Source organism: Panicum virgatum, chromosome 4N, assembly GCF_016808335.1.
Source record: "Panicum virgatum strain AP13 chromosome 4N, P.virgatum_v5, whole genome shotgun sequence".
Classification (NCBI taxonomy): Eukaryota; Viridiplantae; Streptophyta; class Magnoliopsida; order Poales; family Poaceae; genus Panicum; species Panicum virgatum.
Window position 1 is genome coordinate 40,471,596 of NC_053148.1, and position 15,664 is coordinate 40,487,259.

The following is a 15,664-nucleotide window of genomic DNA, read 5'->3' on the forward strand; positions in this document are numbered from 1 at the left end:
CCCAAAATCGAAGCCTAAGAACATATATAGATTCCAAACTCACCTTAGTCCTCCACGGCCCGCACCCTATCTGCTCCACCGGTCGGGGAATCGAACCCCTAAGCGGCAGAGAAAGGGCTAGGGTTCGGGTGGCGGTGGCAGCCAAGACAGGGAAATGGGGGAGAGAGGACGCGGGCGGCGGCGGCGGACCGTTTATCAGTGAGAGGGGTGAGAGGGGACTGACAAGTGGGCCCATGCCACGCGATGCCACGCGAGCCAGCGGACGTGTCGTCGACCCTGCGCCAAGTCGGACGAAACCGGCCTCAAACCCGCTAAAGAAGGACCCGTGCCCGATATGGGAAGAACAGGGATCCAGTTCAGCCGGTTTTGCGGTCCAGAGAGGCAAATCAGATTTCGCATATAGTTGAGGGGGGCAAAAAAATATTTTTTCCTATGGTTGGAAGCAAAAGATAGTAGGCCCTATTTTCGAGCCCATTTTATCCGAGTCGGCCCGGCCTTTTAATAGCCACACAAGCCCCGGTTCGGCCCTTCCCATGCCAGTGCCACGCGCGCACCATCATCCCGAGTCCCTGACAGCCTGACCCCATCTTCCTTCTCCGGCCGGAAAGCAACTACTCCGCGTCCCGGCCGCTACCCTTTTCCCCGCACCGCACGGCGGAGACCACGATCCCCGCCGGCCGACGAAGTAGGGATCGCGAGTTGCGACGAGGAAGGAGAGGAGGCTCCTCGATCCCGCTGCAGTTATCTGTCTGCTCGATCACCCGATAACTATCCAACCTAGTAGTTGTTTCCTTGGCTCACCCTTACCCCTTGTGTTTGGGTCTTCGCAGATTCATTTCGATCGGGGGTCGCGGTGATTTGGTAGGAGCCTTCGGGAGCAGCGGCGATGTCGGGCGTGTTCGGCAGGGTGTTCGGGAAGTCCAAGCAGCAGAGCCAGGCCACCGCGCTGGCCTCTCTGGACAAGCTCAACGAGGTGAATGAATCTATCGGATGATATCCTTGCCCGTGTTGGATTATGTTTGTCAGGGGTGGAATTTATGAGCTATTGCTTGCTGTTGTGATTAAGCTTATATAGGGGTTGCTCGGTTGATTTGCAAATTTTATCCATCTGGATGTGTACCAGATTTGTAGTAGTTTTCTGCAGTTGGAACCTGAATGAGTCTTTAGGCGATCTAAACCTGTCATTAATCCCGCTGTCCATTCCTAACTCTGTTCTAAGCAGTGACTGAACCCTACGTGTTGGGGAAGCTAAAATCTTTTGTGATTGCAAGGGTTGCTGCTAGTTTTATTTTTGGAAAGAGAATATTGCTGCCGATTCAGGGTTAGATAGACCCAATCTCTGAATCATTCAATGCATGGAAGTATTAAATGCAAACAGCATATGTTTTTTTGCAAGCCCAATTCAACGCTGTTCCTTATAGATGATTTCTAGGTTTTAGAGCACCTTCCTCTCTTTCAGAATAAAGAGTTTCTTCCGGTAAAGCGTGTAACTATGTAAAACTTAAGACCAGGGATGGAACAAGAAATGAATCAAAGAGGGGGCCAGAAAAGGGCATCCTTGCAACAAAAGAGGGCAAAAAATAATATCCAACAAATTTACCTTGTATATAAATATAATAGTGTAGATAAGCCATGAAGGGGGGCCATGGCTCCCCCTACTGGTTATGTCCCTTCTTAAGATGGTTGTAGTAGTTAGTATCTGTAAAACTAACTTTATTAATATGCTTCAGACACTTGAAATGTTGGAAAAGAAGGAAAATTTGCTAGTGAAAAAGGCGAATCTTGAAGTAGAGAAGGCCAAGAATTTCACCAAAGCCAAGAATAAGAGAGGTACAGTATAATGATCCCATTCATTTTTTTGTTTAATGTGTTGATTTTAATTTTGCTCCGTTATGCCTCATTCATGAATTTTCAGTTGCTTGCATTCCTAGTTTGACACTGCTAGTGGTAAGATTAATAGTGAGCTGACAGACCAGGTTTTATACTTGGTGACCTCATGTCATTCCACCATGTAATTAATAGTTTACCATATGATATTCAACCAATCTTGTAATAGGCTAGTTAGAACTGACAAGTTTTCTCGTAAGTCATTGAGGCGCAGATTTTATACTCATCAGAAATGACAAGTTTTCTTTCTTCTGTACCAAAATGAGTTTCAGTTGAAGCATGGCTTAACTGTTAGCTTTGAACTTTGCATTGTAGCCGCAATACAGTGCTTGAAGAGGAAGAGGTTATATGAGCAACAAATTGAGCAGCTTGGAAATTTCCAGCTAAGGATACATGATCAGGTGAAGACACCAATAATCACTTAGTTTGTTTTCTGTCTAGGTCCTATTGTTGATTATTAAGGCTTATTGTGTTCCTTACTTGTCTTACCTTTTCTTTCTAGATGATTATGCTAGAAGCCGCAAAAGCTACAACAGAGACTGTGGATGCATTGAGAACTGGAGCATCCGCAATGAAAGCTATGCACAAATCAACGTATGTACCATCACATGATAGTACTTTGCCTTATAGAATCAATTATCATGCTTTTAAGTATTTCTTGGATTTTAAAAAAAATTATTTAAACTGATTTGAGCCTTTAAAATCCATTGTGAATGTATCTTCTCAGAATATTAGCCACCACTCGCTATTAACTTGGACCAAGATCATCTTATTTTGTAACTATTGCAGGGGGGCTATCACACTGATTCTTAAACTGAAATGATGCAACAAAGCATGTCTACTTAAATTACAGATTAAAATAGAAACATGAGCACAGCAGAAGTCTTAGAAAGAGTTCACGTAGTAGAAATGAGAGTTCATGCCACCTAATATGGACAGTTTTTACTGTTCCTATAGATATGCGTTGATAACAAACTTCAGTACAGTCGTCCTTACATGTTACATCAATAAGTGTCTATGCTTGTGTACCTTGATTTGTAGTATTAAGTGCACACTTATCGTGCCTTGATTTGCCGTATTAAGTGCACACCTATCATGGTGATTAATAGATACCAGAAGCTATCACTTTTGCTACTTCTTGGTTTGTGGAAATGCTGTATATTTTCCTCTTTATTAAAAAACCGTGTTGCTTTTACAGAAATATTGATGATGTTGACAAAACCATGGATGAAATCAATGACAATATGGAGAACATGAGACAAATTCAGGATCTACTGTCAGCACCTATGGGCGCAACAGCTGATTTTGATGAGGTATCTCTCGCGCACGCAGTCACACTCATGGCCATGCATGCGTGTTTGTGCTTTCGTGCATGCAAAAACAAGGAAAAAGGATCCTAACCTGTTCTGTTTCATATAGGATGAACTGGAAGCTGAACTTGCGGATCTGGAGGGGGAGGAGTTGGAGGCAGAGCTGCTTGCACCCACCACGACTGCTCCTACCACCGCTCCAGTGCGTGTGCCTACTGCACAGCAGTCCTCTCGGCCGTCGGCCCAGAGTAGTAAAACCGAAGATGATGAACTGGCAGCTCTACAAGCAGAAATGGCTATGTAATTAGGTACTTCTCCATCTTTTATTCCGAGTTGGGTCCATGGTGCTTTTTCACTCTTTAAGAATTAATAGTCACAAATGAAACAACTCACACTTAGCATGATGCATCAAATCCCCAACATGACAGAAAATAATTTATTATTTTACAGATTACTAAATTTGCAATAGGTTAGTTTTTTTCATGGCTATAGACGGCATGCATCAGATCTGTTATTAAGTAAAAGACTTCTATGTTGCAGTTTACAGTCATTGACATGGTCATGTTGGAGTCCAGATACTGCGAGTATCTTGGAACTCGGGTATACTAATGAAGATCTTCCTAGGAAGATGTCAGAATTACACAGAGAGAAGCCACATGCCAGCCTGACAGCTTATGTATGATATCATGCTATGCTATTGTTTTGTAATCAATCACCTCAGATGAGCTAATAAACAAATATTCTGCTAATAAATTGGGGATATTTCAGTAATGTGTATTTCAATTTCTGCCATATCTTTCTAGTGCCAATTTTGGGCCCTGTTTAGTTGGTTTTACATGTAAACGCAAATTTTTTTGGGTGGGAATCTTGCCAATTTGAAGTACTAAATGAAGTCTATTTACAAAACTTTTTGCACAGATGGATTGTAAATCGCGAGACGAATCTAATGATGCTAATTAATCCATGATTAATCAATAATTAGCGGATGATTACTGTAGCATAACTGTTGCAAATCATGGATTAAGTAGGCTCATTAGATTCGTCTCGCGATTTACAGCCCAACCATGCAAAAAATTTTGTAAATAGACTTCATTTAGTTCTTCAAATTAGCAAGATTCCTTTGCACTTTTTTGCGTTTACAACTTTTTTGCGTTTACGGGTGGAGGCCTTGGTTTGATGAAACTGTCGCTTCATTGCCTATTTGTTCTTCATGGTGGATTTGCTGCAGCGCCTGGATCTTCAATTCAGTTGTCTATTCTGTGTCTGCGAAGCAGGATTTTGTCTCATTGTGTAAGTTTGGTGCAACACCTTTGTGTTTGTTTATCCGACCAAAGGTGTATTTATAAGCTCTATTATCATGATCGATCGCGTCTGTGGTGGGTCATCTACTATCGATTCCTTATTGTCAGTGCTGGAGCAGCGAACACACTGGCTCCTCAGTGCTTGCCTAGCCTGTCTACACAGTGCTTGCCTAGCTTGTCTACGAAGAATATGTATCAGCACATTTAACAATACATTTGAGTGATTGTCTACGAAGAATATTTATATTATAAAAGTTAAAATAATTGAAACTTTTTTTCACTAAGATTAGATCCATCGTATCCTCACGGAGGTCTCAAAAGGTTTGACGAAAAAGGGTGCAAATCTATTTTTTTGATAGAAGGAAAATGTTTCTACCGAAAAACTAATACTTTTTACACCAACAATTTCCTCACCTCTTGTATCCATGTATTACTTTTCTTGAGCACACATTTTACTTTTCTTTGCACATGTACATAATTTGCGTCACTATTTATTTTCGAAGGATAATAATTGATATCATTGTTTTTATGGAAGCAAAAGAAAGACGTGTATTATTTTTGGAAAGAAAAATGAATGACAACGTTGCTTAATTGAAGAAAAGATAAATATATATGTGGCACCTACATCTCCACTAGTGTATGTGAAATATTGAAATTTTTAGGAAAAAATTCTGAAACCAAATATGCAATTGCAGAAATTGAACAAAGAAAGATGTTGATTATCAATGTATAAACATTTGACTGCAAAAAAACCAAAGCCAAACCTTTTCAGGTCTTATATGCATAGATTCGTATAGAGAAGTATTCCCTTCATCCTAATATATGAAACATTTTAATTTGTACTAAATAAAAAATATTCTAAATTTGATCTAAGTTTATAAAAATGAATAATAATATTTTGAATGGTAAATGAGAATAATTAGATCTATTATAAAATATATTTTGTAATTTACTTATTTGATGGGTTAATTGTTAATATTTTTCTCTACAAATTTGATTAAATAGATTATTTTGATTTAGGAGAAATAAAATGGTTTACATTTCAGGATGGAGGTAGCACTAATTAATTAGAAAAAATAAGGAACAACCTTCTTCAGGAATCCAGCTGCAGCCTCGCTCGCTGGTTTTGCAACCTTCTTTGGAAAGGCTTTACTACAGCCCGCATCTGGTTGTTTTTTCTTTTTTATATTTAAAAAAAATCAAAATTTCAAAAATATATGTCCGTTTTGGAAAATTTCAAAAATATACCCCGGTCACCTTATTGGGGGGCGACAGGGCTAAAATGAAATTTTTTTCTTCAAATTTGCAACAAAGTCCCTGGAGAAAAAAAAAGACGGGGCCTGTCGCCCCCAAAGGGCGACAGGGGAGGCCTGTCGCCCACCCCTCGGGCGACCAGTGGGCCCAGCCTACAGGCGTGCCAGGGGGCCGGTCGCCCCCCTCCCCCCCGCGGGCGACCGGGTCAGGCCACCCTATATAAGGCCTCCCCCTCATTCCCTCCTCATTTGACCTCAAAAAATCCAGAAAAAAGAGAGGGGTGAGGAGAAGGGAAGCGGCGAAGCTCTGCCGAATTCCGCACTTGTGATCTGCCGGTAACTTCCGTCTAAATTCGTTGATATTGTATAACAATTTAATTTAATTAGCAGATTAGCTGAATTAGATTTGGTGCTTTAGAACACTGGTTTAGTATTTGGTGCTTTAGAACACTGGTTTAGTATTACAATTTGAGTATTATTACAGACTTTTTCAAATAAAATAATTATACATTAGAATAGAATTATGACAGTACCTTATTGATATTGCAGTATAAGACCATAAAATTATGACAGTACCTATATTTTCACGCATCGATTTGGTATACGATATGTGCATTGCTTAAATCATTGTTTGTTATTTGGCGCACCACACTATAGCGCCAATGTCTTCGTCAGGATCAACCTACATTCTGTGGAGCAAGTGTAAAGCCACCGTACCCGAAGGAATTGATGTGCCAATGTGCTTCTGCGGTTCGTTATGCAAGTTCATGCAATCTGAGGTTTTAGGAGATAACTACGGCATGAGATTCTTTATGTGTGTGAACTACGAATATGATCCACCTAAGCGATACGGCAAAGACCGGGCCAAGGTAGCAGGAAAACATACGCTATTTTTCTCTGTGACCTAACATTGAGTTATGGTTCTAACTTTTGTTGGACAAAGTCTCCTCCGCCTCTTTGTGATTTTATGCAGTGGTTCGACACCGTGCAGTCACAGCATGCAAAGGACATTGTGGAACAAAAAGCAAGGTGAGCTGCAGAACGTTGGCGCCGAATGAAGCACGAGGAACAGCAAGAGGAGAAGCGCAAGAAAGAGCAAGAAGAGATCCGCAAGAGGATGGAGGAGGTGGATCGTAAGGCGGCGGCCGAACGTGAAGCTGACAGGGAGAGAAAGCGAGAGAGGGCACGCCGTGCGAAGGAAGCCGGGCCCGAAGCAATTAGGAATGGCAAATATCCTAGGTGCACTCAGTAGAGCAGTATCATGTAATCTCGGTATTTTACATTCCATAAGGCATGGTAGGTTTAGATGCAACAAGAAATTATCTTGTCGCGTGCACATGCCACTGCAATTAGTTGTTTATGTTTTAAGTTGAGAGCTTAACTCTGTGTGTTGTAACCTTTACCATTAATTTGGTTGTAGCCGGGAATCTATGAAATCTTTGAACTTGTCCTTAATATTTTCGGAGCTTTTCATGTCACTAGAATACTAAAAGGCACACATTTTATTAATATAACGATAATAATTAAGAACTAAGAAATACATCGGGGTCTGCTGCTAAAAAGCACACATTTTCATGTCACTAGAATACTAAAAAGCATCCGGAGACCTCACCTGTCGCTCAGGACGCGAAAGGGGCTGCGGTGTCTGATGCAGAGAGATCCCAAGATGTGCTCCTCCTAGCTGTGAATACCCCAAGCACCACCTGCAATTATAAAGCAATGCAGTGCTGTGAGTCTGCATTGCTTCCTGCGAAGGAAGCCGGGCCCGAAGCAATTAGGAAGGGCAAATATCCTAGCTGTGAAATACATCGCCGAACGCAGTAGCTGGACCGTATCCTATTTGTGATATTAGTAAATATGTAGGAACACTTGATCTAATTTTAAAGAGATTTCTACGTTACCTACAGTTGTGTAGAACTGCGACGTCGGCCCGTGCACGGTCGACGGACACGGGAACGACGATGAGGCCTGGGACGACCCGTGGCTGTCTTCGTACTGCACACGGCTTCCCAAGTTAGCGGCCGAGATCCCGCCGACGATGATGACGACTACACGCTCGAATAGCTCAAAATAGGAACCATCGTGTATCTAGCTGCGAGTACGAGATCACAAGTTGCCATTGCTTCAGCACGGCGATCACGGGTTCCCCAAATGTCGCATTCTTTGCCCAGACATACGTGACAAAAGACGACAACCCAATAGCAGTGCTCTTCCACCATTTAAAAAAGATGTGACAACACGGCAATCACACCAGCTCACCTTCAAAGCAGTCTCTCTGGCAAAGACGACGGACCTGTCATTCTACAGCGAAGGTCTGTGGCGTGTAGTGGGGAAGGCGGCATCTAGGCGCGATCGACCGAGCGGCAGCAATGCAGTGCTGTGAGTCTGCATGCACAGAGATGCATCGAGTAGTCATTTCGAGAATCGAATCTAGCCTTTTCAGTGTTAGGTCAGATAGCCTCTTCACTGTGTTGTCATGTAGGTTTTTTAGGTGCATTATACTCCACACTCCGGGTATCAGACCTTTGTGCGCCTATAAATACTCGGAAGTTTGTGAACTCCCAGCATCACTCAAACACCAAAGCTCATTGTATACCCAATGTCTGGAGGTGGGTCTAGCGGGAAGAATTACTATGGTTTTGGGAAAGGAAAAGGGGGAAAAAGTGAGACCCCATAATATGGGAGGGGCCTCTTGGATCTGATTCTTTTCGGAACCAGTGTTTGAGTTTCCGCCACAGCACAAGAGTGAATTTACCAATGAAACTCCTCTTCGACAATACGATAATCGTAGAGAACCGTGGCCAAAATACAGATATGGTGAGGACTGCTTAGTGCAGATGTGCACCGACGGGATGGATGGCGGTCGGTGTTTCTTTAAATGTCCACACGCATGGGTAATACTCGGTTGTTTCATTTCTTTATCTTCAATGAGACACCTTACATGAAATTTGTTTTGCAGTCTTCCGATGCTCCAGAAAACTGTGGTTTTACTAGGCGGGTAGATCCTGCACCAATTGATTCTGTTCAGGAGTTCATCGAGTACCTCCAGATAAAGATCTTTGATCTGGAATTCAAGGTGAACCATTATGAGGAAGTGAGCGAGGGTAACAAAGACGACGAAGTTGATGATACCAGCAATGCAGCCGGTTCACAAGATTAAGCATGTACTATTCCTTACTGCAACTGTCCTTGTCACAAGAAGAAGGGCCCTGCGCCTCCGGCACCACCGCCTGCACCACCTGTAATGGGTGGATACTGCGGAGAAGGCTCAACGCAGTTTGCTACGTGTGGGTACGGCTACTAGGACTACCCTAGTGCTAGTGACATGCTGCATCGTTGTGTTTGTTCTATTTTTTTTAAATTACCTAAGGCATGTTAGGTTAGTCCGGAATCTGTTTACCGTAGTTTGCAACGGGTTCTGACATGCCACTGCATGTGTGATGTGTGTTTCATTATCGTTGTATTATGATGTAAAATTTGATGGTTCACATTACGTAATACATTTTTTAGTTCTTATTTCTTATCGTTATATTAATTATATTTGTGCTTTTTAGTATTCAAGTGACATGAAAAGCTCCGAGGGCCATGTCCGTGCCCAGCAGAGGCCTAAGAGGGTCCGACGCCATAGGAGTGGTTAGATATATCTGATGTTTGTATCTCTGATATTTGTTTGTAATGAGATAGCTGTGGACCGCTTATTTATACACTTCAACGTTCGTCACTGATCACTCTCGTATTTTCCATTACATACAATAGATGGTATATTTATACTTCGATGCTTCATTACGACTAAGTACGATTCAAACTCGACATTATGTACATGTCCAGTGAATACAAGTTAGGTACGAGACATACATACAAGCATAATACAACATTAACAATACTAAATGCGAATACATCTTAAACCGATGAACATCATATATTATAGATCATTGCATGAAATCATCTAGGTCGTCATCCCAGTTGACAGATGGTGGTGCTGCAGGTGGTGTAGTATGGCTCGACGAACCTCTTGACTTTCCCTTTCTCTCTTTTCTGGATCTATGTTCATGTACAGGGGGAGGAACATCATGTGTAGGAGGCCATGGTTTGGGGGGCATGATGTCATCCATGTCGTCATCCCAGTTAACACAAGTTTGTGCTGCAGGTGGTGCAACATTACTTGACAAACCTCTTGCCTTTCCCTTTGTCTCTTTTCTGATTCTAGGTTCATGTAAAGGGGGACGAACATTATGTGTTGGAGGCCATGATTTGGGGGGCATGAAGTCATCCATATCGTCATCCCAGTTAACATAATTTGGTGGTTGAGGTGCTGCAGCATGACTCGACGAACCTCCGGGCATCTGTTCTTGCGCAGGCCAAGTACTATCACCCGAAGATCTTATCCGCCTCCTTCGTCTAGTTTGCGGCATAAGTCCACCACCGAAGATACATACCAATTTACGGAAATTTGGTATCGTTTTGTTAATCAACTCTGTGTCCTCGGGGTAATCCTAGCATATAATTAAAAAATAATGTTACTATTTCATAAATATGGATTCGAAATGACGGACGGGATTACAACTGAACGAGAGTTACCTTAATGTGCATCTCATACACCTCTGGCCGCATCCATATCTTACAAGAATTTTGTAAGAATCCAATGATATTAGGATGATTCGCTAGTTCACATACTCTTATGTATATCTTCCGACGTTCTAGCAGGTGTCCCTTTACATCTTGCGTCGTAATACCTCGAAATAATGTGAAATCTTTAAACTCTACTACTTTGGACAACACTATCTCTATTGTACCATCTGCTAACGGATCCAACTTCTTACTGATAACAAGATGGATCATGATATCAAGTATTATACTAGATTTTTCTTCGGTCCATGCAAATCCTCCACAATTGGAGGCAGCCATTGCCTTATGCTGCAATATCAATAAGGTACTTTCATAATTCTATTCTAATTCATAATTAATTTAAAAACAGGTCTGTAATAGTACTGAAATTGCAATACTAAACGAGTGTTCTAAAGCACCAAATCTAATTCAGCTAATCCGCTAATTAAATTAAATTGTTATACAATATCAATGGATTCATACGGAAGTTACCTGTAGATTAGTAGTACGCAATTCGGCAGAGTTTCGCCGCTTTTCTTCTCATCACCCCTTTTTTCTGAATTTTTAGGCTCAAATGACAATGGAAATGGCGGCGAATGGCAGCCAGGGCTTATATGAAGGGGAGGGACCCTGTCGCCCGTTGGAGGGGCGACAGGCCCCTGTCGCCCCTGAGGTGGGCGACAGGTCCCTGTCGCCCGTTGGGGGGGACGACAGGCCCCCTGCATTTTTTTCCCAGGGATCTTCTTGCGAATTTGAAAAAAAAATTACGTTTAGGGCATGTCGCCCTATGGGGACGACCGGGGTATTTTTGAAATTTTTGAAAACGGACATATATTTTTGAAATTTTGATTTTTTTTAAATATAAAAAGAGAAAAGCGCCCGCATCTGCTCCTCTCCCTCCGTCTCTCGTCCTCTCTGGCGTAGTGGGGCCGAGATGCAGTGGTTCTCCTCCGGCTCCGGGCCCTCCTCCTCGGCGGCGGCCTCCTCCTCCCAGCCGTCGCTGCTCGCGGATTGGAACTCCTACGCCGCCGCCCGCTCCGCCGAGGACGCGGGCGATGGCTTCGGGATCGACATCGAGGCCGCCGTCCGCTCCGCCAACGACCGCGTCGCCGGCACCTTCGGCGTGTACGTAAACGGAAACCCCCACCCCACGCCCTTCACCCCTCCTCTTTGTTCTTGCAATAGGATCGTACCTAGCTTAGTCCTGCTTGCAATTTTACTTCACAATCGAAGGAATCGCAGTCGTAGGCAGTTCCCAGATCGTCTCCGCGGAGTCAGTGTGATGGCGTTTCAGTTGGTGAGTCCATTAGGTTAAGCTTGAAGAGATCAGGAACAATTTGCCACTCCAGGGCTCCGGGTGTAGCATAGACGAGGTGCCTGACGAATTCCTGCAGCGCTCAGTATCCTCCTTGGGCCTGCGCAATAGGATCATACCTAGCTTAGTTCCGGTTCCTATTTTTCTACTTATGTGAAATGACTGTGGGGAGTTCCCACATCGTATATGACCGGAATGTAATGGATGGGGTTTCAGTTTGTGAGGCCATTAGGTTAAGCGTGAGGAGAGCAGGAACAATTTGCCGTTCCAGAGCTGGAGCCGAATCATACACAAGGTTCTTGACGAATTCCTCTTGGGTTTTGAAGCAATTTTGGCCAACAAATGGTCTGTTTTCCTATAGTGGTCCCAATAGCAAGTCGGGTTCTTGAGCTAGGGAGAACAAATTTATTTCATTTATTAGTGAGTCCATTAGGTTGAGCTTAAGGAGAACAGGAGCAATTTGCCGCTCCAGGGCTCCAGCTGTAGCATAGATGAGGTGGTGATGGTCGATCAATTCCAGCTGAGCTCTGAAGCAATTTGTTTTCCCATGGTAATCTCCAAGTGCAAGTGGGTTTCTTGAACTAGGAAAAAAAAATGTCAATTTAGATTTCATGAAAATTCATGTTGAGCTGTTTAAATGTTTAGTTTGTCTAAGCTTAGAATTGAATTTAGTTGTAATGATGCTTGGAAATGGGAGAAGGATCAAAACATGCTGGTGAAAGAAAGGACAACACATCTGATGGCCTTGGGCTAGCCTCTTGCAAGCCTTCTCCTTGTCTTCATAAGGACATTTGCTTTGAACTTTGATGTTTCTTTTAATTAATGGTGTTCTGCTATTCTTATCTGTCCAGGGTCTCGAAAGGTGTTAAAGGGTTGCCTGGCAGCTTCAAGTCCACAACAAGCAGTGTTACATCTGGCGGATCTCTCATGTATTTCAGTCTGTTTCTTGCTAGTGGCGTATTCCTAGTTTTCATTGCATTCACGATATTTCTGCCAGTCATGGTGATAATGCCTCAAAAGTTTGCAATCTGTTTCACGGCGGGATGTGCCTTCATAATCGGATCATTCTTTGCACTGAAAGGGCCTAAGAATCAGCTCTATCATATGATTTCCAAAGAGGTATTGCACCTTTTGTCATAATTTTGTTTTTGTCTCGTAAGCTTTGTCATCTTCAGATCTTCTTGCTATGAATTCTGTGATGTGCTGTGTGGCATTGCCTGTACTGTTTTAAACTTTAATTCCCTGTGAAGTGGGCATAAATTTATTCTTGTCATTCATTGATCTCATAATGAAGAAGAGCTAATTTCTTATATGCCAATGAATTTGCTTGTACAATGCTAACTGAACAAATTGGTGTCATATCATAATCTTGAGGTACTGATAGTTTAATAAAGTATCAATTGTGTGTCCAATTGTGAAACTGTTATGGCTGTGAATGGAAACACCAGTAACAGCCTGCTTGTAGACTCACTGATCTTCTTGCTACCAATTATGTGAAATTCCATCATACTTTTGTCTTGTAAAAAAGTTATTTCACAATGAAATGGACATATTATTATTATTCTTTTCACACATGGACAATGATCTTGTAGTGAAGAAAAAGGGCAATACCTTGTCTACCACCTAAATTTCTTGTAAAAGTACCATTGAGCTACCTTCCCACAGATCGTTGTATCATAAAAAGGAAATCACAGGACCAAGTTTCTATCAAAGCATATCATATCATTGAGGTATTGATAATCTGATAAGCTATCAAGTGTTTGTCAAATTGTGAAGCTGCTATGGCTGTAGAAACACCAGCCCTAGCCTGCGGGTAGCTTAACCAAACTTAACAAAAAACCATTCTTGTAGATGCATTGGCATGATATACCATACTTAATTCGGCGGAGACGTTTCTGTACATGACTCAACGTGCTTTATTTTTTTAGGTTAAGACATATTAACATGCATGGTACTAAATTTCAAGTATATTAACATGCGGCCATAGTGAATGTTAAGGGTGTTAATTGGTGACCCTTAGGTGCACCTCCAACCCTCTTTAGTTCAAAATTTCTACTTTTCCAAATTGAGATCTCATTTTGAAGTAGTACAAAATTTTGAACTAAAGAGGGTTGGAGGTGCACCTAAGGGTCACCAATTAACACCCCTAGTGAATGTATTCTTTGTAACCTTGATGTAGTTTTGGATGATAACATGCATTTATTGACTGTAGCTTATTGCTTATAACTTGGTTTCAACAATCTACGAGATCACTTGGTGAGTCTTGGTATACTGTGATATCTAGATTCATTGTTAGTGGATGGCTTATATCATGAGTTCATATGCTGAAATTTAAATCTTATCTCAAGAACTACGCATTTATGCTACAATTTCCTGAAATTGATTTCCTTATGTCACAGAGGTTACCTTTCACTGTGGGATTTGTCGGCAGCATGGTTGCCACCATTTATGTGTCAATGGTGATGCATAGCTACATACTTTCTGTTTTCTTCTCCGTGCTTCAGGTGATAACCTCTTTGCACTCTGCAATTCTCGTGCACTATGGTATTAGACTTTCATATACAATAGGCACCTTCACTCCTTTCAGCATAAGTAGGACCATCCTCTGTTCTTCCTGCTGTCTGCTAGGGACAACTCTGAGGAGAAACCTCAGTCTATGAATAGGCCATGTAACTCTCGCACTGCAGCCTTGGGCTTTGTTAGTTTCTGGTGCCTATCTGCAATAATTTATAACGGCTTGAGCTAACAAACTTTTCTCTTGTATTTACCAGGTCCTTGCTCTAGCATATTACACCATCTCATACTTCCCTGGTGGATCTGCTGGAATGAAGTTTCTATCATCCACTCTTGTGTCCTCGGTGCTGAGATGCTTTGGGCGATGAGTTTTCACCTGTTAGTTGCTGTGGCCCATCTATTCCAGCCTGTTACACTTTTGTTCTCACTGCTCCCTAGCTAAGCTCCATGTTGGCTTAGAGACTCTGCATACCAAAATCACTGTAGGCCACGATTGTCAAAGATATTTGCAACTTACTAACCATATTAGTTTCTGTGAAATGGTCCTCAGATCAAAACCTTTGTTGCTTGGATAAACTTGAGCAGCAGTGAAGTGAAAATTAGTATGAAGTTTGAAAAATTTTCTGTGAAAAGAGCACAATGCTCAAACACAATAAGTTGTCATCTAGGCCATCTAGCAGCTCTAGGCAGGATTATTTTTGTTTGTGTGGCTAATCCTGACAGTGGTATGATAAGTCGTAATTCTAGTCAATCTATATTTCCCTTTCCTATTCTGATGCCGTTTGTATACAATCCTCATTTACCTAAATGTCATCTTTCTGCTTCTGCAGGACTGCTTCCCAGTGCTGATTGAAGAACTGATATGGAACGATCTTGTGCTCTGTGTATTATCTTCGTCGTTATGGCATGGGCAGCTTCGTTACTCCCAGAAGTTTGATGCTACATTGAAGCACTGAACCCAGTTATACACAATGTTTTCAAATCGGCTGGTCGGTCCTGGTCGCCTAGGGACCGACCAGGCGATTAATCGCGATTAGTCGACGACCAGGTCGACCTGGTCGAGCCTGGTCGTTCCCTAATCGTCCATATGTCTACATGTTCAGTATATACTATATAGTGTATATATAATTATATATATACAATATAGTATACAGCAAGCAATTCTGTAGGTTTTGGTGACTTACTTTTGATATTTGCTCTCCAGAACTCCAGCTTCTTGTCCAAAACTCCATATTCTTCTTGCTGAATCCCTGCTGCCCTGGTCGAGAAATGCCCTGGTCGACCGACTAATCGCGATTAGTGGACGACTAATCGGACGACCAGGTTTCTGGTCGCTCTGGTCGGGTCGGTGGTGCTGGTCGGACTTGGAGAACCGACCTGGGCGATTAATCGCGATTAATCGCGATTAATCGGACGACTTGAAAACATGGGTTATACAGTAACTTGATTTTGAGGAACGATGTTGGGCCCAACGCTTAT

At 42.3% G+C, this 15,664-nt stretch overlaps 2 protein-coding genes across 4 annotated transcripts; both read left to right on the top strand.

The window, feature by feature from the left end:
- The first annotated feature begins 537 nt into the window (after positions 1-537).
- On the top strand, positions 538-3,989 carry LOC120669708 (vacuolar protein sorting-associated protein 32 homolog 2-like). 2 transcript variants are annotated; one of them, XM_039949535.1, is made up of 8 exons: positions 538-740; positions 831-973; positions 1,731-1,830; positions 2,203-2,288; positions 2,390-2,481; positions 3,086-3,200; positions 3,307-3,505; positions 3,738-3,989. In XM_039949535.1, the coding sequence occupies exons 2-7, from the start codon at positions 887-889 to the stop codon at positions 3,499-3,501; spliced, it is 675 nt and encodes a 224-aa protein (XP_039805469.1). In that variant the 5' UTR covers positions 538-740; positions 831-886; the 3' UTR covers positions 3,502-3,505; positions 3,738-3,989. The 2 variants fall into 2 exon arrangements, with proteins under 2 accessions (XP_039805469.1, XP_039805468.1); XM_039949534.1 differs by having other exon boundaries at positions 539-747.
- LOC120669707 (protein transport protein SFT2-like) lies at positions 3,877-15,152 on the top strand. 2 transcript variants are annotated; one of them, XR_005672759.1, is made up of 8 exons: positions 3,877-4,008; positions 4,366-4,487; positions 5,604-5,666; positions 11,245-11,481; positions 12,523-12,790; positions 13,884-13,927; positions 14,071-14,175; positions 14,443-14,485. XR_005672759.1 is itself a non-coding variant. In XM_039949533.1 (6 exons), the coding sequence occupies exons 2-5, from the start codon at positions 11,291-11,293 to the stop codon at positions 14,551-14,553; spliced, it is 675 nt and encodes a 224-aa protein (XP_039805467.1). In that variant the 5' UTR covers positions 5,622-5,666; positions 11,245-11,290; the 3' UTR covers positions 14,554-14,563; positions 15,016-15,152. The 2 variants fall into 2 exon arrangements, 1 of the variants encoding a protein (XP_039805467.1); XM_039949533.1 differs by lacking the exons at positions 3,877-4,008; positions 4,366-4,487; positions 13,884-13,927 and adding an exon at positions 15,016-15,152 and having other exon boundaries at positions 5,622-5,666; positions 14,443-14,563.
- Positions 15,153-15,664: the final 512 nt, after the last annotated feature.

What these genes read in the sequence shown, in the direction of transcription:
- LOC120669708 (XM_039949535.1), top strand. Translation starts at nt 887, where the DNA reads ATGTCGGGCGTGTTCGGCAGGGTGTTCGGGAAGTCCAAGCAGCAGAGC. An exon ending in CTCTGGACAAGCTCAACGAG is followed by an intron (nt 974 to 1,730) that starts GTGAATGAATCT and finishes AATATGCTTCAG; the next exon opens with ACACTTGAAATGTTGGAAAA. An exon ending in AGCTAAGGATACATGATCAG is followed by an intron (nt 2,289 to 2,389) that starts GTGAAGACACCA and finishes TTTTCTTTCTAG; the next exon opens with ATGATTATGCTAGAAGCCGC.
- LOC120669707 (XM_039949533.1), top strand. Translation starts at nt 11,291, where the DNA reads ATGCAGTGGTTCTCCTCCGGCTCCGGGCCCTCCTCCTCGGCGGCGGCC. An exon ending in GTCGCCGGCACCTTCGGCGT is followed by an intron (nt 11,482 to 12,522) that starts GTACGTAAACGG and finishes TTATCTGTCCAG; the next exon opens with GGTCTCGAAAGGTGTTAAAG. An exon ending in TTTTCTTCTCCGTGCTTCAG is followed by an intron (nt 14,176 to 14,442) that starts GTGATAACCTCT and finishes TGTATTTACCAG; the next exon opens with GTCCTTGCTCTAGCATATTA.